Source organism: Abramis brama (genome assembly GCF_963993115.1).
Source record: "Abramis brama genome assembly, chromosome: 23".
NCBI classification, from domain to species: domain Eukaryota; kingdom Metazoa; phylum Chordata; class Actinopteri; order Cypriniformes; family Leuciscidae; genus Abramis; species Abramis brama.
The window spans coordinates 7,249,981-7,273,908 of NC_139985.1; the positions used below are offsets into that span (position 1 = coordinate 7,249,981).

The 23,928-nt window shown below is 36.5% G+C and overlaps 1 protein-coding gene across 1 annotated transcript in view; it reads right to left on the reverse strand.

The window, feature by feature from the left end:
• Positions 1-1,055: 1,055 nt before the first annotated feature.
• Positions 1,056-23,928, reverse strand: part of thsd7bb (thrombospondin, type I, domain containing 7Bb) — a 61,899-nt gene continuing 39,026 nt past the window's right edge. The window contains exons 8-28 of the mRNA XM_084101172.1: positions 20,057-20,248; positions 16,475-16,715; positions 16,277-16,392; positions 16,033-16,165; positions 14,926-15,029; positions 13,050-13,241; positions 12,658-12,966; positions 12,389-12,567; positions 10,575-10,729; positions 9,922-10,075; positions 8,995-9,133; positions 7,882-7,997; positions 7,681-7,795; positions 6,860-7,005; positions 5,610-5,784; positions 5,204-5,377; positions 4,777-4,872; positions 4,538-4,620; positions 3,207-3,399; positions 2,433-2,520; positions 1,056-2,101 (exon numbers count right to left, since the gene is read on the reverse strand). Of these exons, the coding sequence (XP_083957298.1) occupies positions 2,023-2,101; positions 2,433-2,520; positions 3,207-3,399; positions 4,538-4,620; positions 4,777-4,872; positions 5,204-5,377; positions 5,610-5,784; positions 6,860-7,005; positions 7,681-7,795; positions 7,882-7,997; positions 8,995-9,133; positions 9,922-10,075; positions 10,575-10,729; positions 12,389-12,567; positions 12,658-12,966; positions 13,050-13,241; positions 14,926-15,029; positions 16,033-16,165; positions 16,277-16,392; positions 16,475-16,715; positions 20,057-20,248 (3,179 nt within the window). The 3' untranslated portion in view covers positions 1,056-2,022. The remainder of the gene's footprint in view (positions 2,102-2,432; positions 2,521-3,206; positions 3,400-4,537; positions 4,621-4,776; positions 4,873-5,203; positions 5,378-5,609; positions 5,785-6,859; positions 7,006-7,680; positions 7,796-7,881; positions 7,998-8,994; positions 9,134-9,921; positions 10,076-10,574; positions 10,730-12,388; positions 12,568-12,657; positions 12,967-13,049; positions 13,242-14,925; positions 15,030-16,032; positions 16,166-16,276; positions 16,393-16,474; positions 16,716-20,056; positions 20,249-23,928) is intronic.

Genomic DNA, 23,928 nt, shown 5'->3' on the forward strand with positions numbered 1-23,928 from the left:
GGTTTATTTAAACTTTAAACAACCATTTAGATTTGTTGTCACTGACGTCAAATCTGTCACGGCATGTCTGATATGTGTGACTATGAACAAGCACGAGCGAGACTGAGAAATCATTGCATGGAAGCAACTCAAATATTCTGCTAAACTTCAACTCAATCTTTTGTTCCATGAAAATCACAATATTAAAACAACTCTGTAAGACTTTATAAATTGTTTCTAAGCTGATCTGAAAACTGTAAGCTGCAATAAATGACTTTCTAATTTTTTTATGTTAAAATTAAGCAGTAATTTTTATATTTTGTTTTTTAAATCTTGATATCTTTAAAAAAAAAGAGAACGAAATCTTGAACCATTAGATCTCAAAATGGGATCTAGAACAGTGGTTTCTCAGCAAACCACCAAAGGGGAAGCAGGATGAAATAAACTTACTTAAAATGATATATTATTGTTATTAATATTATATTAAAACAATCTAACTGAATTAAAATGGAAAAAAAAATTAATTTTTAATTTTTTCTTGTCAATACATGTTTTTTATTGAAGAACACACAGTTCTTCAAACTTCTGGAATTATATATATATATAATTCCAGAAGTTTTGGCTGAATATAGTATTATCCATAGTATTATGGCTCCTAATGCTTAAAACTCAGATGCTCTCTTAGGATGTCCTTGATATTGTATGCTTATAGAGCATCATATCAGCATACAAGAACCAAAAACCTCAGATAATTGGGATTTCTATCATAGCACTGCCATCTACAGGCCCTTGTGAATACATGCAGCTGTGTAGCACCTGCGTTTTCCTCATTTGATCTCATCTGTTGTAACTAATTCACATTCTAATTACAATTCATGAGAGGAATTTGACAATCTGGGCTTGACCCGTAGATGTTGGCTCAGTGTATTGATACTGATCAGAAATGACAGCAGCACTGTTCCAGAACCGCAAAGACAGAGAGGAATCTAAAAGAGCGCAACCAGACAGTGAAACGCAGCAGAAATATGAAAGTCCTACAGCATGAAACAGTGCTTATTTAAATATAACACTCCTCTCTGAGATTCAGATTTATTTATAAACCACTCAAAGACACAGATAGAAAATATTCACATTACAGTATACACATTACAAAAAAACGTCACAACCTTATCAGGGGTAACAAAGCATTTTAAATCCTTCAAAGTTGATCATGGTGAAATCAAAACATTGTTGTTTGAAAGCTAAATTATTCAATTTTTAAAGGCTATATAGGTTTTAAAACATAAATAAATGAATAAATATGGCACTTAAGATGGCACTAATGTAGTGCACCAGAAAACATCCCTTTTTAAGGGTGATCTTTAAAGGGATAGTTCACCCAAAAATGAAAATTCTGTAGTTTCAAACTCATATGACTGACTTTCTTCTGTGGAACGTAAGGAATTTTAATGAAATGTTTTTAAGAATGCTCTGGTTGCTCGTTTTCATGCACTGAATGGGAACAAAGCTTTCAAGCATTTAAAACAGTAGACACAAAAGATTCATAAAAGTAGTTCATACGACTGATTGCTTTAAAAAAGAGTGGCCAAGATACTCTTTAGAAATTCTCTTTTGTGTTTCACAGAAGATAGATATTAATACGGGTTTGGAATGACATGAGTGCGTGAAAAAAATAAATCCTTTATGAGTGAACAATTCCTTTAACGTACAGAACAATCTCCTCATAATGGGCATTACACAATCTCTCTGATTAACACATACACACATGCACGCACAGATCTTCACACAGACAAACATACACACACTCACGCAATGGTACTGTAGACATGATGTCACATCCTGTTTCGGCTGTATGACATTTTCCAAGTTCTCCCGACAGCCTCCCATTTAGTTTTTGTGCCGTTTAAACATCAGCTTTCCAGTCAACACCATCTCTGGTCTGGCTCTTTGTCACGCTCAGCTTGTAAATGTTCATGCTGTGGCCTGAATGATGCCAGATGTCTGTTTTGAGCATTTTTTTATCATTGCATACGCATGATGGACTCACATATCCAAGTCCCCATCATATGCCAGAGCCAGTGCTTTCTGCGGACTGCTGCTGGGACTGTCCTCTGGGTTCTTACTGAAACGCAAAACATGTTTAAATATGTATAAACTCACTAAAGAAACAATTTGCATCATGATTTATTGCAGTTTAAACTATCACCACCAGAGTGCAGAACAAACATGTTTCATCTATGATATTTACCGATGAGGGAGTCATAAATGATTTGTGTTAAAATCATATGCCAGTGGTGTATTTATGGGATAATGCTCATTCAGGCAGTCATTATCTGAAACTAAACTGACGGGAGGGTGATTAGGACCCCGACTGTTTTATTATGTGAGAAGAAAGACCATAGTGTGATATGAAGCACATTAAACTAGCACAGCCATGTACAAATCAGCCTCACCACAGTAGGAAGGACATCATGATGAGGAGGAGGATCACAACAAACCCAGCTGCCATCAGCCCATATACCCACAACTTGACACGCCCATCTGTCAGTCAAAATAAACATTAACATTTACAAAGCATTCTGGTTGAGAAAACTGGATCTCGACCACCAGCTGTCAATCAAACAATTCATCCAATAGAGTGCTGCAGGGATGATGTATTTTTCTAGGCCAAAACCTGGAAACCAGTTAGTATTTTAGCACTTCCGTTTAAATAGTTTTTTGAATTAGTTATTGGTTAAATGCCTGAAATAGGATCTGTGGTTAACACAAGTTTCAGATATTCTTTATTCTATGAAATAAAATACATAAGTAATATTTTTTAGTTTTTAAAAGTGTTTACTTGTCTTGAAAAAGTGCTAACAAGTGTCTAAATGGAACTACAGAGGTTGTTGAGACATTAAACGGCAACACCGAACAGGTAAACTCATCTATTCACTAGTCAAATGTTCCTAAAGAGTTTATCGCCTACATTTAGCTTTTTACTTCTGGCAATTGTATTTAAGCTTCAAAATGCATAAAGGTGTGTTCATTTGTAAAGAGATAATCATCAAGAACAAAATGCTTGAGAAGCAACAATTTTTTGTTGGTCACTGAGCTTATTTTCTGCAATAATTCAAAAGCCAATGGAAAAATCCTATTGGGTTTGTGTCGAGGTTACCGGGGTGATGCTAACTTCTGCCTACAAGAATACAACATCACTGAATCAAGCATAAGGATGTTGTTAGTACCTGGTCCAAGAGGCTGTAGTGCCCAGTCCTTGATGAGGTTCTTGTTCCGAGTGTGCTCTGGTCTAAGACGTCCTGCGGTGGTTTTCACATCTGCCTTCTTATGGTCCAACCCTGGGGTTCTGGTACAGTAGTCAAGGAACCCATGAGAGGTCATGACCTCTGTGAAGCCCTTCTCACAGCCACAAACTCCATTCTGACAGAAAGACAGAGAGATTCTCTTAAAACATCAGAGTGAGTGGGCTGGATATTGAAATGTGCTACGTTCTTATTGAGACGAACAGCTGTTAATTGCATGGTATTAGAGGGTGAGATGAAGTTGTGATATATGATAATAAAGGGTTTTACGTCTCATCATAACAGAGTGAAACACTGCCGTAAGTCAAATGATACCACACTTAGTAAACTCAGCATCTGTCAAAGCTCATTTAAAAGAATATCATTCACTGCTGTAATGAAGGTCTAAAGCTACCGTGAAACAGCAGCTGTGTTACCAATAGGGTGAATCTCTGTCCCTACCGTAATTCACCAAAAAAAAAAATAAAAAAAAATATATATATATATAAATAAATAAATATATATATATATATAATGACAATAATAATAAAACATTGTTTTAATTTATTTTAATATTTTAAATATAAACAATTATTAAATTATCCATTGTATTTGTTAAAACAAACAGTAATAAAATATATACATTCTTATAGTTTTTAAACTTATAAATAATAATAATAATAATTATTATTATTACTATTGTTAATATACATATTAAAACCACCCCCAAATTTCCATTACTGTGATGAAAAAATATTCAAAACTGTATTGCATTTTTAAATTACAGCAATGCATATAAGCAAATAAGACAATATTTTGAACTGTTTTTATAATTTAAGTTTTCATTTTAGTTTAAGTTGTAATAATTTTGTTAATAATTTTGTTGTACTTTTGTCATTTTTATTTATTAAAATATTAAAATATCTTTATATAGCTTTAATTAATTTTAATTTCAGTTTTAAAATGTTTTGTATTTCAGTTAATTTGCTGACAACATTTTCAATATTTCATTTTTTTTTTAGTTTTTAAGTTTTTGATCTAATATTTATATTTATATTTTATTTTTAGCTTTAATTAACCAAAACATTTGTAATAGTTTTACTTTTAGTTAACAATAACAATGAGAAGTCAAGAGAGCAAAATATGCATCATTTTTTAAAAATAAAAAATACTGTTACTATTGTGTTGCTTTTAGTTTTGGGCTGAAATAGGACCTGGACATGTTCAGCCGCAGGATAATGAATCAGATCATGCGTGTTCACAGTGTTCTGTGTTACCTGTGTGCAGAAGGAGAAGGGTTTGTTGCAGGGAGGGTGACACTGTCGTACCGCAGACGGCTGGTTCTGAGAGATGCAGCCTCCTAATGTAGAGGAACACTGATTACATTAAGCCAAAATGAAAATTAATGGTTGTGTTTTTCCCAAGTCCTTTCCAATACTAAAAAGGTTATGAAATAAGACATGAATTTGCTTTCTTATAATACTATTTTGAGGAAGAATGCATTGTTAGTGCGCACCTGTGACGTTGACTCCGTCAGAGCGCTGGCACCACACCAGCCTACGGTTATGCCTCCACTCACCGGTCATCCATTCATAACTAAGACACGTTCCTCCTGGAAGAACAGACGAAAACACACTAGAGTGCTTTTCTGGTTCTGGTTTAGTGGCTGAACAACACTTCCTGTTTATCACTTCTCAGTCTCACAGCTATTTTCTCAAACAGTTAGAGAGGAAATAACATCTATGAAAAACAACAGCTTGGAACTGTCCAAAGGAAGTTTGTTCAAACCAAAAAGAGTCCAATTATTGTGTTCTTTTGAATGTGGCGGACTGATTATTCTTTACCAATATCAAAATGGTGAAAATAAGTAGCGCATGTTCATGACAAAAAAGCATTAAACTGCTTATGTTTTTTGTTTTTTTTCACTATGGCTTCCCACAAACCTTTGCATGGCCGTGTCTCATACATCTGACTGGGACAGGAGTCCTGGTTCTCCGGGACTTGTGTGACCACGGCTCTAGAACGAGCCTGTCGACCCCACGTCTCAAAACTCCGCCCGTCCAAACACAGCAGCTGACATGAACTCCATGGTGACCACTTGGTGAGGTGACATTCTCCTGACGTACGAGAGAGAATTGCAGCCAAAGAGCTTCTAAATTACATTTTAAAATATATTCAAATAGAAAACCGTTATTTTAAATTGTAGAAATATTTCACAATATGACTGTATTTTTAATCAAAGCCTTGAGCATAAGAGACTTCTTTCAACAACAACAACAACAACAAAAATCTTTATTCCAAACTTTTGAGTGTGGTATTTGTGCTAGTGTTTGTGTTAGAGATGCAAACCTGGACATGGGATTGTGCAGGGCTGCAATAACTCCATCTCACTGACTTTGCTCTGTGAATTTCCTACACACATCTTATCATCCACCGGAACGGGCTGAGGAGGACCTGAGAGAGAACCCCAGTGCACCACACAGGATATTTCCCTCCGACTTACTCCCTCGCCACAGTCGGCCCCCTGCAAAGAGAGAAAGACTACAGACAGAGCAGATCTGAGCTGACAGCATCTGTCATGTTCATGATGCTATACTGGGCAGTTTAGATGTATTTTGTCTTTTCTGTGTGCTGCTGAAATACTTCAGGTCATTTATTTTTTCTAGAGTTCTGTAATTTAGAAAGTGTGGGTAGAAATAAACCACTCTAGATTTAGCCATAATATAATTGGCTCATAACACCATGATGTGGCCTACGCACGGGCTTGTGTCCAACACGCGAAATGATTCACAGCCAGAGACTGTTTCTGATCTGTTGGTTTCTGATTGGCTAAAAAAGCGTGTTGACTCTGACTCTCAAAGAGACACGTCTGATTGCTCAGGACACCTATTTCAGTCATTTTGTAGAGACATGGTATAAAAATGCACCTTTACTTGGTAGCCTTTATTCCACTAGAGAGAAACCATGGGACAAAGGATTTAAAAAACAATTTTATATATATGTATATATATATTTTTTTTTAATTTATACCTAAAAATTAATTAGATTTTTTATTGTAATTATGTATTTTACACCCCCTAAAAATAATTGTACTTTGTTTTTTACAGCTAAAATTATATACTTTTTTAGACCTAAAATGACTTTTGATGTGCACTACTGTTCAAGAGTTCAGGTTTGCTAAGTTTTTAAAAATGTTTTTTAAGAATGCCACACAAACGCTGCATTTATTTGATCAAAATTACAGTAAAAACAATAACATTGTTAAAAACATGAATTTTGAGCATAATTACTCCATTCTTCAGTCGCATCATCCTTCAGAAATCCTTCTAATATGCTGATTTAATGCTCAAGAAACAAATGAGACAGAACTCTGTCAGAGCTGTTTATAACGGCGTAGCGAGGATAATTTTATCTCATATGAGCTCAAGGGAAACGCTGTTATGATGTGCTCACTTTGACAGTTTGATGGAAAGCAGTAGCCTTAAGCTATGTGAACATCTTTGGTCTGTTCATTTGTGCTTGCAAAGGACAATGTCTCAGTGGCATCAGCAGTTGTTTGTTTGAGTTTAACTCAATAAGGTGCACTGCATCAATACTACCTCAACTCTGCATGGTCTCCAGTCCCCCAGTCTCCAGCTGTAGCAGGGCCTAACGGGACAGGGGCGAGTCTGGGAGAGTTGAGATGGACAGGGACGACCTCCCTCACTGGCAGGCTGCAGAACGACCCTGGAACGTGTCATTTGACCTGGAAAATTCACACACACATACACACACAGCAAGACACAAACACATGGGATCAGGACCTGAAGTCCAGTGTGAGCACTGTTTTCATGCTGAAATTGAATAAGCGCTCTGGGAAGAGTTTACTCATGGGACTGGCAGAGTCTTGGATGAAGATAAATGAGACTGATAATAGATTTTAATTAAGCCCCAAACAACAGCCGAGTTCAAGGAAGCATGACTGAACTCTCAAGGGTGTAAACATACAGGTGTGTTCTATCTTTCCAAAGATTCTAGATTCATATTTAATGGCCAAGGCTAAAAAAAAAAAAGCAGAAAAGCACCACTAATGTTTTAATAATAAAAAATACAAAAATCCATTTATTATTATTATTATTTTTGTTGTTGTTGTTAATTTTATTGGCTAGTTTTGAAAAGGAAAGCACCACTTATGTTTTCATGAATAATAATAATATTTTATTATAATTATTATTATTATTGTTGTTATTATTATTTTTATTTGATTGGCCAGAGAAGGAAAGCACTACTTTGTTTTCTTCAAAAAATTGTTTTATATTATTATAAAAAACTAAATATAAAAAAATCCAATTAACAAAGTTTAAAAAAATAAAAAGCAAAATATTTATAATTATTATTATATTATTAACAATATTATTATTATATAAATTGGAGATCATACTTTGGCTTCCACAGGTGTGTGAACATGCTGACCAGGTGGACCACTCTGTAATCAGGCAATTAACAGGGCAGCCCACCTCACAGGGGGCAGAGAGCTTTCCACGAGAAGGACCCAACTAGAAAAGATAAGAAAACATTAAAAACATTGGATTCCTATTGAGCATTTATTGTGAAAGAATTCAAGTGAGAAAAGAACAGTCACCTCTTTGCACATGCTCAGTTCCACCAGCTTCCCATCGCTGCGGACACAGTTCAGGAGTCGAGTCTTAATCCCCCGGCCACACACTGCGTTTTCACTGAGCTGACAGCTACTCCAGTCTTCAACACACACACACACACACACACACACACACACACGAATGCACACACACTTCACTCTCTGCACTTCACTGAACAATTTTTTGACAATCTGTAAATTGTGATAGTGTGAACCAGTGGCGAGGCTACATTAGGAACAGGATGGCACTGGTCCTCTCAGATTGATGGCTGATTGGACCAGCCATCCAAATGAGACACCAAATAGTCTTTTTGTGGGAAAGAAGAAAAATCCTGCATACATGACAATAATCACTCAAATACATGAACATAGGAACTAATTGCATGTGTAAACATGTAAAGAATAAAGCAAGAATTAATAAGATCCTGGTGGATGAGCGCTGATCTTCCAGTTGTGTGCTTCTATTCTATAGAGAATGGTGAATGCATACTGTCTGAATAGTTTCTATTCGCTGACCTTCCTAACGTTGTCAAATGACATTAGAAAACACATCACCATCGTCATCATCGCGCCGCAATCAGATCTCAGGTGTCCTATAGCTTTAGCAAAGCAGTATGGAATGCCAATGTATGAGAATTATCTCAAGATCTACGTGTCGTGTTATGTTGTGTATGGGCTCGTTTGAATTGAGAACACCTGCTCTAAATAAATATATGTTTTCTACTATGGTTTACTAATGTTTGGTGAAGCTACAAACCAAAACGCGGCCCAAAAGCCACATGTGTAAACTGTTAACATGTACTTGGTATTGGTCTCTACCTGAAACAATTATGCTTGATGTATTCTGTTAGTTGAGACCTTTTCAACGATATATGAGACTAACTGTTATGCATAATGCTTAACAGATCACATTTTTAGGCATATTTTATTCGGCTATTTTTTTAGGTGTCAAAATTTGCATCTATATTTTTATCTCATGTATTGTAAAATGATGTACTTCAGTTTGAGAGTAGGCACTGAGGTCCACCCTGTTTCTCCAAGGTCCACTCACTTTAAAATGTCTGGCCTCGCCACTGGTGTGAACGTTTGTTACAGTACCTGAGTAAACGTAGGAGTATTTGAGACAGGTCATATTGATACAGGGTTGAGTCTGGTTTAGATCAGGGCAGGTATGATCTCCTTCTGGCCACCTCAAAACAGTTCTACTCCTCCACCTCAAATCACCGGCATTACAATCCTTGAGGAATGCAGACATCAGTCACACCAGTATAAAATCATACATATCCTAATAGGGACTTTTCATTCATTGTGTTTACAGTAATGCATTTACAATGGAAGTCTATATTTTTATTTAAACTCACCCCAAAAACTTCTGGGACTCCAAAATGTAAGTAGTTTAATCTTTATTGTAATTATTGTAGTTACTTATTTTAATATTGTTGTGGTCATTGGCGTTGGAGTAAAAAAGGTTGTAACTGTAGTAAGTGGATTTTTCTCTATGTAAACAGTTGAGTATCAAGATAAAAACTACAGGCTTTATGATATATTCAATATAACAAGTTAGTAAGCAATTCTACCCCATTTGTGTCATGTCAATCATAATGTTAAAGTCACGTGGCTATACCTTCAAAACAATGTGCATTTTATTGTTTATTCAGGTGCGATAACTTGCACCCTAGACGTCCATTAAAATGCATTACTGTAAATGCTTGTTTTTGCTAATGTAGGGACATGCCACAATCTTTTTCAGTGGTAATCAGCAAGTGCTAAACATCCACATTCCAATCAATTCACCATTTGACATTTTTAGAAATTAATTATTATTTACTTATTAATGAACCTATTTTTATTATGGGAACTTTCAACCATCCATCATCCAACTGGAATATATTTACTAAAGTAATAAATGTTCATTTTAGTCATCCCATCATGACAAACTTCCCTCCATCCTGACATTTTATTGAAATGACATTTTAATATCCATTCAGCAGCCCCTCCATCTATTCATCCATCAGTCAAACTGACCACGGTACATTTGGTCCACTGGCTCCACTCTGATGTCACACAGTGGGCGGGGCATGGCAGTAGACAGGTCTCAGCTGTGATTGGCTGTTCCTCCTGGGCACACAGTGAGTCATCCACAACCTCATCCTGGTTTTCTCCTCCCCTTTTCAAGCAGCTTTCAGTCAGGGACAAACAAAAGTTATTTTTATAATTTAAATGAAACTATAAAGAGTCTAAAATTCAGAACGTGGTCTAGGGTTGTTGTGGCACCTCTCAGTCAGGATGAGAGCACAAATACAGAACAACCAGAAAACATTGTTGTTCAGTTATAACATTACCCATAGCATCCCATCATCCCCTCCTGACCTCACTTTAGTCTGAAGGGCAGAGTTACGACCTCACTTATCTTTTGTTATGACCTCATGAATCTGTTTGGCACTGTTGTGACCTCTCGTCGGTTTTGAACGCTGACTTATGAGACAATTTTGCTGTGTGACGCACACAGGATCTGTTTTATCATTGTACCACAGAAGAAAAACACAATATATTGTACTGCTGTATTGTGGCAGAATGGGGACATTTTAAAAAGACATTCTCAGTATGAGACACAACTTCTTTTTAATGAAACTTTTAAAGAGATAATTTGCTCAAAAGACTAAGTGTGATAAACTCACTGGATTTTGCAGGTCCGGAAACCCTCTCCGCAGGAAGGCTGTGTCGATCCAGTGTTCGTGAGATTGTTTGGTGGCGTTATGATGCACATGGACCAGGACTCCACTTCCCACACATACTGACTGCAGTCAGAGTAACAGGGAAGTACCTCAGACACCTGATCACAGACAAGATAGCTATGATTTTAGTTATGGCAGCATGCACACAAGTGTGTGTTGTGCATCTCTGTGTATACAAAGTATGTACAGAAAAAAGATAACATGCTAATATTTATACAGGCAGGCACACACACACACTTTTAAGGACAAAATATTATACACACAAATCTCTAGGGTACTCACCTGAGCCTTTGTAGATATTCATATCAGCAGAACATGACCAGCAGCAAAACCACAAGAAAGAGCGAGGAATGAATGGGGGAAAGGAAGATGGAAGGAAGGGGAAAAGAAAGGAAGAGGATATAAAAGTGGAAAGGAAATATGAATAGGAAAGTGGAATGGGACAGGGGAAAAAAGTAGAGCAAAGTAAAGGAAAATAAGAAGTAAAGAAAGGAAATAAAAATAAAGGAAAACAAAGGCAATACAAAAAAAGGGAAGGGGAAGGAAAAGGAATTGGGAAAATGAAAAGAAACAAATGCATAAAGAAAAGGATATGAAAGAAAGGAAGAGGAAATTAATGGAGAGAGGAAAGGAAAGAGCAAGGAAGAAGAAAGGAAAAAAGGAAAGTACCAAAATAGGAAAGTAAAGCAAAGCAAAGGAAATGAAAAAGGAAAGAAAGGAAATAAAAAGAAAGGAAATTTAAAAAAATGGGGGGAAGGAAAGGAAAAGGGAAATGAAATTAATAAAATTAATGGGGAAGGAAACAGAAAAGGAAAGTAAATGAAAAGAAAAGGGAAAGAAAATGGAACAAATGCATAGAGAAAAGAATATAAAGAAAGAGGAAAGGAAAGGAAAGGAAAGGAAAGGAAAGGAAAGGAAAGGAAAGGAAAGGGAAATTGGAAAAAGTGGAAAGTGAACATAAAGCAAAGGAAAGAAAAAAAGAAAGGAAAGAAAAAATGCAGAAAGGGAAAGGAATGGGAAAAGGAAAAATAAAAGGAAAAAGTATTAATGCAGAAAGAAAAGGAAATGAAAGTAAGAGGAAGCGGAAAGTAATAGGGAAAGGAAGGAGGAATAGGAAAACAGGAAATTGAAAAAGGGAAAGAAAAGGAAAGAATTTCTATTAGTTTCTACTGGAAGATGTTTGCCCCCACTGTAGATTCTTTATTTAGTGGTTCATTTATATGAGGGAAACTGAGCTGAAGGAAATGCTTGCTGACTCCAGTTCAGATCCATGAAACTTTAATGTTGTTTGACCTGCCCTGATGGAAAATAAAATAAAGAGAGTGAAATAAAAGGAAAACGAGCAAAAAGATGGGGGGATAAGAGGTTCAGTCCCTGGAGGTCTTGATCCTCTCCAGTCTTGTCTTACGTAGCTGAGAAACAGCTAAAAGTGGGCAGGCAGGGGAAGACCCCCAAAGCCAGATGAATAATACATTACACAGTAGGTTTACACACACACTGCCTTGTCCTCTGTGACTCTCGCTCACAGATGAAGAAACACTATTCATGAATATATGAACACATACAATTTAAGCATACACGTGTGTGCATGTGTACAGCATGTGCTTTTTCTAGGCTATTTTAAATAGACTGAACAGCTCTACTGTCAATCTCAATTGTAAATCTAATGCTAAATGTCTCTGGATATTTAAAGTTATCAGAACAACTCTTGTCTTCTGTGGATTACAAGAACAATCTAAGTGTAAAATTATTCTCACCTGATTTTTGTAATTGAGTTTTGGGCAGGGTCGACCTCCATTGAAAGGCTTCTCTCGTAGCCACTGAGAGCGAACTTTTACACCCCCACCACAGGAGGCGCTGCAGACAGACCAATTCGACCACTCACTCAGCTTACAGTCCGTAAAACAGGCCACATGACACACTTCTTCTTCATAACCTATAACAGCATGCATGGCACTTACTACTTAGAAATACATTTATATATACATTGAGAAATACAATATATATATATTGAAGAGCACATCACCAAGGCTGCTACAGAGATTTGGATCCACCAGTTTTCCCAGGTGATCGAGACAGGCGAGAGCTCGGTAGCGCTTCCCGTGCCCACACTCACTGTTCTTCCTCTGAGCTCGCCAGTCCTGGACTGTCTTTTGGCCTTGGTGGGAAACTCCTTGGATGAAAGGATGGCCAGCAATATTCTTTGCTGGTGAGAGCAAACATGGAGACCATGGACCCTGAGGCTTGGTGTGAAATTCAGAACAAGGACAAGCTTCTTTCTCCATGAGAGGAAACAACTCCTCCTGTTGGCATCGCCAGCGCTTCTTACTGCGACCTGAGAGTTTGGACGGAAGGGGAGCTTGGATGGTGTGTGTGCTTTCAGAAAACATTGTGATAATCAGAATGCAGTCAGTTTACCTATCAGAGATCGGGTACGAGTGCGCCAGCTTCCACAGCCTTGACATTGGGTGAATCTGCTCCAGGAGGTGAAGCTACATTCATCTCTACATGGCACACGACACTCCCTCACCGGGACGGGCATCACTCCTGCCCACCTCACGCAGTCTGTCATATCTGCAGGAGAATCATCTGCACCAACACACGACACCTCTGCAAACATGACAAAGAGGAAAAAGAGAAAGGTATAGACTTTTTTATTTTGTTCAAAAGTAGTATAAAATATGTTGGACACTATGCCAAACCAGAATTATTTAAATATCATTTAGATACCATTTAAGTTTTTATTAAAGTCCCCCTGTAAAATTCTAATCATATCAATAACTGTGATGTGCCCGACGTAAAGAGCCATACATAAAACGGATTACCATTCTGATGCATCGACTTGAATGCGTTCACTCTTCCACTTCTTCTGAATCAGTTTCTGGTTCAAACATATATGGCTGAATTAAACCGGTATTTCCACTTGCCATTGTGTATCGTTTACTACAGTAAAGTTGACAGAGTGGATCTCTGAGCTGTAGTGAGTGAGTGGAGGCGGGGACTAATATGCATATCCATATATCTAAATATAATAAATGGAGCGAGGGTGTAGAGTTACATTCAAGCTATTGTAAGGCATGAAAAAATTATTTTCACAGGAAAAAACATTTTAAATATGTAATTTTGATGATCAAAGATCACAGTTTTAAGGGATAAAATTATAGACTACAGGGGAACTTTAATGTTTTGAATTGAGTTTTTATTTTTATATTTTCCATTTTAATATTAGTTAAAGTTTCAGCAATTATGTTGTGTGATTTTGTCATTAAAAAAAAAAAAAAATGTGTCTGTGGTTTTTATAAATTTTTATTTCAGTTTTAGTTCTAGTTATTTTAGCACATCTAAAGTACAAGTTAAACTAAATTAAAGCAAAAATAAGTTAAAAGTTTTTTATATTTATTTTTAACATTTATTTAAAGCAACACAAATATTATCTGTGTCAAACATAATGAAACATCCATTTAATGTGATAAAATGAAAATGTTATCATCATTTGCTCACTCTCTTTCTTTCTTCCATGAAACATAAGAGAAGATATTTTGAAAAATGTCTGTTTTTCGTCCTTGCAAAGAAAGTCAATGGGATCCAGTGTTGTTTTGTACGGACAGTGTACAGTCAAAAATATTCTTCAAACTCTTATTTTTTCGTGCTCCATGGAAGAAAGAAGAGGTTTTGAATGACATGGCTGAGTAAAAAAAAAAAAGACAAAACTTTCAATCCTGTAAAAGTGTACAAATTTGTTTTGGGGCCCGCTAAACACACATTCTAAACACATTCTGATGTAAATTTTTCCACTGAATCGAATGCAACAAATCAATAAAGAACGATTTTACAAATGACTTACATAGATGATCATTCTGCTCGTGTTTCCTGAAGCCCAGTGTGTGCATCTTGAGGAAATAATACATTTTCTTAGAAATACCCTGTCTCATTTTCTAAAACTGACAGGCAGAATTTGGTCCTGTACACTGCAAACCGCACTTTGAAAGGAACCCGGCTGAGTCTTGATAGGCCAGCACTTGCCATTAAATTTACATGAAGCACCAGCAGGGCATTTTAAAACGGCTCGGAGACACAGATGTCAGATGTCAGACCACGCTGTGTGTCCTCTCTGACATTTTGACAACTTTCTATAAGATGGGGATGTGAGGAAAATTGCCAGCAAGAAACCTTCAGGCAGCCCAGAAGTCCCTCTGAATAGCTAAGATTAGTTATCGTCCTATAGTAACCCCGGTTTTGCAGAACTTCCTTAATAAAACTTTAAATTATACAGAGATCCTAATCTGTCTCTTACCTCTTGTCTCGAGGCCAACACCGCATGCCTCTGCGGGCCCACCCACAGCCTGCCTCACCGAATCAGGTACCAGAACGCACTGATGCCAGCGGTGGGTCTGCCATCTGCCAGGAAACATCCGTGCACAGAAAACACGTCGCAGTGTCTGGCTAATATCCAATTACATTTCATAAACATTTTGTATTTTGTTGGCACATTTAGTAGGGATACACATTACCACCTTTTAATTGAGTAACACCACATGTTGCACATGGTTTTATTATATTTGGGTAGTTGTCTTAAAAAATGCTTTCAACTTGTTTTAAAAGGTAGATGGGAAGCTTAACATTTATTAATTTTATATTAATTGTTTTTCCTAATTTTATGAATGCTGAAATGTTTAAATCAGGAAAATTGTAGTTTACAGTTATAATAATAATAAAAAAACATATTTTGAGTTCATGGTATGTACTTTCAATGGTATTTATGTATACAAGTTGATATCAAGTTAATTATGATGGACGCGAGAAGCGAGAGATTTGTACTTCATGATCTATAAGTAGCTTTATAGTACTGTGCAGATCGAGATCTTTTATTCCGAAAGGACACATTATATTGATCAAAAGTGACAGTAAAGACATTATAATGTAAACAAAATCTATTTCAAATAAACTGTTATTTTTAACTTTCTGTTCATCAAAGAATCCTGGATAAACTGCATCACATTTTACACAAAAACATTAAGAAGCACAACTGTTTTCAACATTGATAATAATAAGAAATGTTTCTTGAGCATCAAATCAGCATATTAGAATGATTTCTGAAGGATCATGTGACACTGAAGACTGGAGTAATGATGCTGAAATTTCAGCTTTGCATCACAGGAATACATTACATTATAAAATATATTCAAATAGAAAACTTTCAAAACACCACACCAATGCCAACGTTAGTCAATGACTTTTGAAACATCATCACTAAACTGGTCAGCATTTGAATTCAATTAATTTAATTTTGTTTCTATACATTTCAAATTAACTGGCTGCTAGCTAACTTGTTAGCTTAGTACGTCCAAGGCTTATCCAAATTTTCCCAATTTTTAAATGATGAAACCATTTCTCTCTTTACCTGTAAGTTGGGCACAGAGGAGGTGGATCACATTCTCTCTCCTCAAAAAGAGTGTCCGGGCACTCTTGACCTCCGTTAGCAGGTCTCTGGATAATAATCCTATGACGAGACTGGTTTGGGGCAGTAGCATTCACTAAAGAAGCAAAGATGATCACAGTATAGAAAAAAATACATAAAGGTCAAACATTTAGCTTGTCAAGCCTAGTTAGGACATGTTGTTAGGGTTGGTGGAATATGTGCTTACCTGATAAACAGGAAGAGGGACAGGCACTCCATTCACTAAAAGGTGTGATGATGCAGTCAGTTTTGCAAGGTAACGGGCAAGACCGTATCGTGTCAGGACGAGAGGATTCAGGACACCTGAAGTAGAGTCAAGACACGAGATAGAGGTTATCGTACACAGATTTTAGGATTAAAGTTTTTATGGATGGAATTTTATTACCGTTTTGGCAGTACGTGTCCGTTCCCAGCTCTCCTGCACGTGACTTGGCGCATCTGTACCCCTGTACCACAGGTGGTATCATTCTCCATCTGGGCTGTGCTGTTACCGTCACTCTCGTCTGTGATGGTGTTTGGCACACAGGGATGCCAAGGTGAAGTATCCCAGTAGTGCACTGTGCATGGGTGCGTGCTGCAGGCTCTCCACTGCTCCAGCTCAGGAGCCGGAGGACATGGCTTTCCATCTACAACCAAACTAAATAGCTCAGGATGCTTTTTTATTTTGATTCTTTGATGAATAGAAAGTTAAAAAGAACAGCATTTTTTTTAAAATAGGAATTTGTTATTAATGTAAAAGCCATTACTGTCACTTTAGATCAATTTCATGATCCCATGACCAACACACACATGTTGGGTTTTAATGTTTTATGGGGACATTCCATAGACACGGTGACCAGTGTTGGGAAAGTTCACTTTCTACATGAACTAGTTCAAAGTTCAGCTCACAAATTTTAAAATGAACTAGTTCAGTTCATAGTTCATACTCAAATTTTTGAACTAAGTTCACAGTTCCAAAAATGAACTAGTTCATAGTTCTTTTTTTCCATGTTGCTGCGAGATATATTTTTTCAAAATGATTGCCACAGCCCATATAGAACCACAGACAATTATTTTATCAGTTTTAACACTGAAGCTATGCGTCAGATTTTTCCCATCCTCACCGACCTTGTCATAAAACTAGATTAAATGATCATACGACGCCTCCTTGCTGATTTTTGTTTTGATTTGTAACGTAAGTGATGAGTCGTTCATGAACGATCCATTCATTGCGTCTGTCACGTGACAAATGAACGAAGGTAAAGGTAAAGTAATTATGTATGTTCCCTGTAAACGATTTTTGAATGCATTATAATGATTTCTTAATTCAGAATATGATCAATATTGCGTAGGTGGATGTGTTCTGGGAATTTGCCAGTTAATAGTATAACATTTAAAGCCCCTTGAATGAACGAAATGACTCGAAAAAAGATTTGTTCATTTTGATGAAGGAGATCGAACAAGAGAGTCAGTGGACACTGGTGGCTGGTGTTGCCAGATTGGGTGTTTTTCCACTACATATTAAGGCCAGTTTACGGTGTGTTTTAGCTGGGTTTTCGTCTGGAAGTCTCTATAGAAATCTGGCACTCTATTGAACGAAGTTAAATTGAGAGAGCTTGGCGTTCATAGACACCAGAATGAACGAGTTCACAGTAACGTTCATTAGGCAGTAATACAGTACGTTCAGTTCACGTTCACCCAAAATATGAACGAGTTCATGAACTATCGTTCAATGAACGCGTTCAGGCACAACACTGACGGTGACATAATGGTTTTTATACTGTACAAACTGTACATTCTATCTCTTTACATCAGGGTTCCTCAAACTCGGTCCTGGAGGGCCGCTGTCCTGCAGAGTTTAGCTCCAACACTGATCAAACACACCTGAGCAAGCTAATCAATGTCTTCAGGATCACTAGAAACTCACCGCTAGGTGTGTTTGATCAGGGTTGGAGCTAAACTGTGCAGGACAGCGGCCCTCCAGGACCGAGTTTGAGGAACCCTGCCTTACACTAACCCTACCCCTAAACCTACCCATCACAGAAAACATTCTGCATTTTTACATTTTACAATAAGGACAAGGATTTTGGACATTGACATTTTTGTGGGTACATTTTGTCCCAATAACATATTAGGTATATACTTGTACCACACACACACTTAAGGACAAAGGACCATGTGTTTTAGGGGTCAAATGCAGGGTGTGTCCTTATTAATGAGTGTGTCATAAAAGAATGTATAATTAATGAAAAAGAGCTGATTTGTGGGCACTAGCATAAAAGAAACATGCCTGAGAATGACAGGACAAAGACAAAACAACGTTTTGAAATGGGGATTAGAGATTTGTACTCAGAATAAATCAGAGTCTAGAGTTAAAAAAAAAAAAAAAAAAAAAAAGAGGCATTGTGAATAATTCAACTAAAAGAATCTGAAAAGGGACTTTAATAAAGCCCAGTATAAGAGAGCTGCTGTACTAAGCTTTTCTGCGTAAATAGCAGCTAGATGCGATTTATACTTAGTGCATAGTGGCAGATACTATTTGGACCTCAGTGTATTGTAGTATATAATAAACAGTATGCAATAATAATAATATATTCAGTGTATATGGTAGGCCTCATTTTTTATTAAAATCATAAATAGATGCCTCACTGTCCCTGTCCCCAAAGCTCACCTACCCCTAACCCTACCCTTTAAACACTTTATTCCCATTTTTAAATACCCGTTAGGCACTTTATTTCCATTTTCCGCATATTTTCTTCATTTTATTGAAAATAAATTTAATGGGAAAAGGTAGTAGAAGTAGTTCATAAAACGCAGATTTGAACTTGAGACGGTCCATGTTAAAAGCTAACGGCACCCACCTTAAAGGGTTAGTTCACCCAAAAATGAAAATTATGTCATTAATGACTCACCCTCATGTCGTTCCAAGCCCGTAAGACCTCCGTTCATCTTCGGAACACAGTTTAAGATATTTTAGATTTAGTCCGAGAGCTTTCTGTCCCTGTTCATGTCCAGAAAAAGTAATACAGACATCATCAAGTAGTCCAAGTGACTACAGTGGCTCAATCTTAAGTTTATAAAGCGATGAGAATACTTTTTGTGCGCAAAAAAACAACAAAAATAACGACTTTATTCCACTATTCATTTCCTTCTCTCTGGGCCTCGAGTTTTTTCACGTAGTATAACTGCGTAGCGCATCTGTGTTGTACGTCACACGTAGGCTCACTATTGGCCGACGCTGGTCATGTGTGTGATGCGTGTGATGTACAACCCAGAAGCGCTACGCAGTCATACTACGTGAACTAACTCGAGGCCCAGAGAGAAGGAAATGAATAGTGGAATAACATTTTTTTTTGTGCACAAAAAGTATTCTCGTCGCTTTATAAACTTAAGATTGAGCCACTGTAGTCACTTGGACTACTTTGATGATGTCTTTATTAGCTTTCTGGACATGGACAGTATACCGTACATTTTCAATGGAGGGACAGAAAGCTCTCGGACTAAATCTAAAATATCTTAAACTGTGTTCCGAAGATGAACGGAGGTCTTACGGGCTTGGAACGACATGAGGGTGAGTCATTAATGACATAATTTTCATTTTTGGGTGAACTAACCCTTTAAGTTGCGTTTACACTACCAGCAACACAAAGCGACAAAGCAACACAATCCCAATCATATAGCAATAGAGAGCTGGTGATTTCTGATTTTTTTGTGTTTTTTTACGTCCAGTGACGTGATAAAGTTGAGATCTAAAGTTGCCCACTAGCGACGTCACCGCGAGCCACTGGCCACATGCAGTGAGTCGCTTGTAGTGTGAACGCAGCTTTACGGTCCACACCAGTGATCCTGTTATCAGATGGGTTTCTGTTGTAATTTTGTCTGACTCAATCAGACAATGGTGTGCAGAGTAAATTGCCTCTGCCAACAAGGTGGGCAATTTGCTCTGAATGTAATAGACACTCCAAATTTTTAATCCGACTGAACTCACGCTTCCCAGGAAGAGCCAGAACAAGACGTGAACGACTTTGTTTCCCCTCTTGGTGTTTACTGGAGCAGGATTGGGAACAGGATGTCCAGGAACCCCAGTGTCCCAGCACACAGTCCCCAGGACAGGGCATCTCACATAGCTGCCTGACTGGAGGAGGATCTCCTGGGCATTGGTTACTATCTACCGGCTCACCTATAATGCAAAGATGAAGGCGGAACGTTTGATTAAATGCATCCGATCAGAAATGTCCCTGTTCTCTCTCTTTCTGTTTTTCTTTATTTATATCAACTACAGTATAATGCTTATCTTTTCTCACTTTCCTTAAATAACACACATTCTTTCTCAATAAACATGCATATTCAATTAACATCTTATTCCAATACAACACAAGAAAATATGTAATTAAATTCATTGCTGAGAAACAAAATTAGAACATTGAAATAATTATCATGGTTTGTTCTAAGCACGGGAATTTCTCAGTTTCCTCTTATCTCGCACCTAACAACCACTTTTCTTTAATTAAAGTAGAATAATATGCAAATAAGATGTTTAATAGCATCCTGATTGCTCTATTCTTCCCTCAAAGACCATGATTGGGCAACATTAAGGCACATTTTTAATTAACAGAATGCTTGAAAATCATTATCTGCTAATGAATGCTGAAGTAAAATATCAATGCTAAACTTCACTCAGTTCAGTTTGGAAAATACTCAATTTTTTTTTTTTAATTAAAACAAGACTCATTGGCACTTTTTTTTATCATTAACCTCACTAAATGTTGTTAGTTTTCTGCTTAAGGGTTATTAATATCAAATTAATTCAGAAGTTTTCTTGTTTTAATCATAATTATGACCATATTTAGTAGTCTATGTTTAAAACGGGGGGAGGGGGGTTGGAGATAGCTCACATATACAAAAACAATCTTGCAGAAGATCTTTTTATTTGAGAAATTGGAATGAACAATAGACGCATAAGCACAGAATCAACTAGTAGAAGATGCTCTTTGTTTGTGATATAAAACAACAAAGATTAAAGGCAAGCAATAAACCTAGACAGACTCTGCTCTGAGAATCAGATATTGAGGCACAACAGTTCATTTCTTCATTACATCTCAAATGCAGGAGGGGGCAACATTTCTTCAATTGATGTTAGGCCCTAAAAATAAATCTGTCTGAATCATATTCGTTGCCTAAGATATAAATGCACAAACGGAGCATTTTTAAAAAGAGCCCTGCTCTTAAAATGTATTTTTATGACCCCTGTAATCATCATCTTTTCTTTTATGTTATAAGGGTTTATTTCATTTTCTTTTCACGGTGGCAGACACAAGATTTCCCCCCCTATTTGTACTGTTGGAAGAAGCAATTTCCCAGAGTGATTATCTACCTAGAGCATTAAAAAGTGCATTATAGTATAGCATCAGAACTGCAGGACTGTTGATAGACGGCAAAATTCACTCTCCTTCATAAACATCAAATTTGCAGTCAGATCACTAAAACTGGAATGATAACTTTTGCAAATGAACCATTGAACCATGTCTGTCCAGAGCAAAAACTCAGCCAAATAGTGCATCATCATCATCATCATCATACATTAACAAATTCACAGAGAACAGGCTCTTTGCTAGGGCCAATAAGCAATTACCTAGAAACCATTTAAAATAGCATAGTAAACATATAGCAATGTGCTAAAACCCATAGCAACACCCTGGTGACCATCCACCCATAGTGTAATCAAAATATATATAAACATTGTCCAATGTATATTTATCTTGTAAACAGCACTGCTTAAGGAAATATATTCTTGAGATTAAAAATATATTTTGGATTATTTTGGATGAATATATATATATATATATATATTCATCCAAAATAATCTGAAATATATATATATATATATATATATATATATATACAGTACCGGTATATATAAAGGTCCAAATATGAGGAAATCAGTAGCTAAAATATATTAATAATACAATATATGTAAATATCTATATTAACAATATATTTTTGGGCCATTTATTGTGTATTTGAAATGTTTTTTATCATCTGAAAATATTTTTTTTTTCCATATGGGATTGTTTTTTTTCACCATGGCGGAATATGTAAAAATCTACATTACGTTTTATAAACTCTTTGAACACCTGGGATGTAATGTAGTGTTGTTATGGGAAAGTTAGATAAGGTGACTTTAACCAAGTGTAATGTGATTACAACTCAAATCTCCAGCAAGAATACATTATCACTTTAAACTGCACTTCAACTTTAATGGCTTTGGTATTTCAGCTTCACTTTGCATTTTGTAGAACATTCTAAGTGCATGCTGGGAAGATAACGCTGTCAGGTTTAATGCATACGTGTGTCGGATATATTATTCCAACTCCGCTATTTCCAGTAATGCCTGACATTTGGCGAGCCACAAACGAACATGTTTACACACAGTAAACCCCTTAAGACCGCTCATATACTTGCTGATGGACAACACATGCACTGGCACTTGACATGGATGAGTGACATTAAAATGAAAGACCTTAGAGGACTCCTAAGGCTTTTTGAAACTTGTGTCTCTGTGCAATTGTGTGTCAAAACTGCAGTGCGACACTGTGACAGATCTGTCTGTCTGTTCTGATCTTAAACTCATCTCTGAGAAGCACAGAAGACAGATAAGAAATATGCCACATAGCCGCTGGGAGGAGGGGAGAGATGAGAGGAGATTAAGAGACAGCTGATCATTTGCTTATGCGAGTAAAAATAACTAATCGCTGAAGAGTTTGAGGATGGGGATAACAGAAGGTTGAAAGTAATTAGAGGGATGAAGGTGAAGAAGGATGAGATTGAAAGATAATTAAAGGGATAGTTCTGTAAAGCCATCATTTAATCACCTTCATCCATTTACTCAAGATGATTTTACACCATGGAAGGAGATGATTTGCAGAATTGGCTGCTGTTTTCCATACAATGAAAATGAATACACTACTGTTCAAAAGTTTGTGGTCAGTAAGATTTTTCAATGTTTTAGGAAAAGTCTCGTATGCTCACCAAGGCTGCATTTATTTGTGATATTGGGAAATACTATCACAATTCAAATAAGCGTTTTCTATTTTAATATATTTTAAGATGTAATTATATGCGATGCAAAGGTGAATTTTCAACAGCATTACTCCAGTCTTCAGTGTCACATGATCCTTCAGAAATCAGTGGTAAAAATATTTTTGTGGAATCCAGGATGAAAAAAAAACGTCAGGATACTTTTATTAATATTAAGTTCAATAGAACAGCATTTATTTTTTCTTCTATATTATAAATGTCTTTACTGTCACTTATGATCAATTAAATGCACCTGTGCCAAGTAAAAGTAACAATATAAAAAAAGAAGAAAAAAAAAAGAAATAGAAAATCCTACTTGCCTCAAACTTTTGAACAGTAGTGCATAGTAGGTATGGGAGATGTCAGGCTCCAAAAATAAAAAAATAAATGTCTTGTGCGCTATGTTTCCAGTTTTCTGAAGCCATAAATAGCTTTGAGGAACAGACAAAAATGTATTTTGCTCCTTCCTGAAAATCCTCTCATTTGCATTTGATTACATTCAAATCTTAAGACACATTGCACCAGAATAGACTCATCAGTGATAGACGTCATCAGTGATGTTATATTTTATTTATGTGCCTAAAAAAATACAGAAAAAAATGCTGCAGAACAAAACATTACAATAGATTACAAAAAAAAAATCTGGCAACATTTAATTCAATATTTGAATGAATTGAATTATAGGGTATGACTTGTACGGACTGCTTATGCTATGTTTGTTTGTTTTTTTCAGTTTCATTAAATGTAAAAGAAAAGATTCTACAGAAGAAAGTGAGTCATACA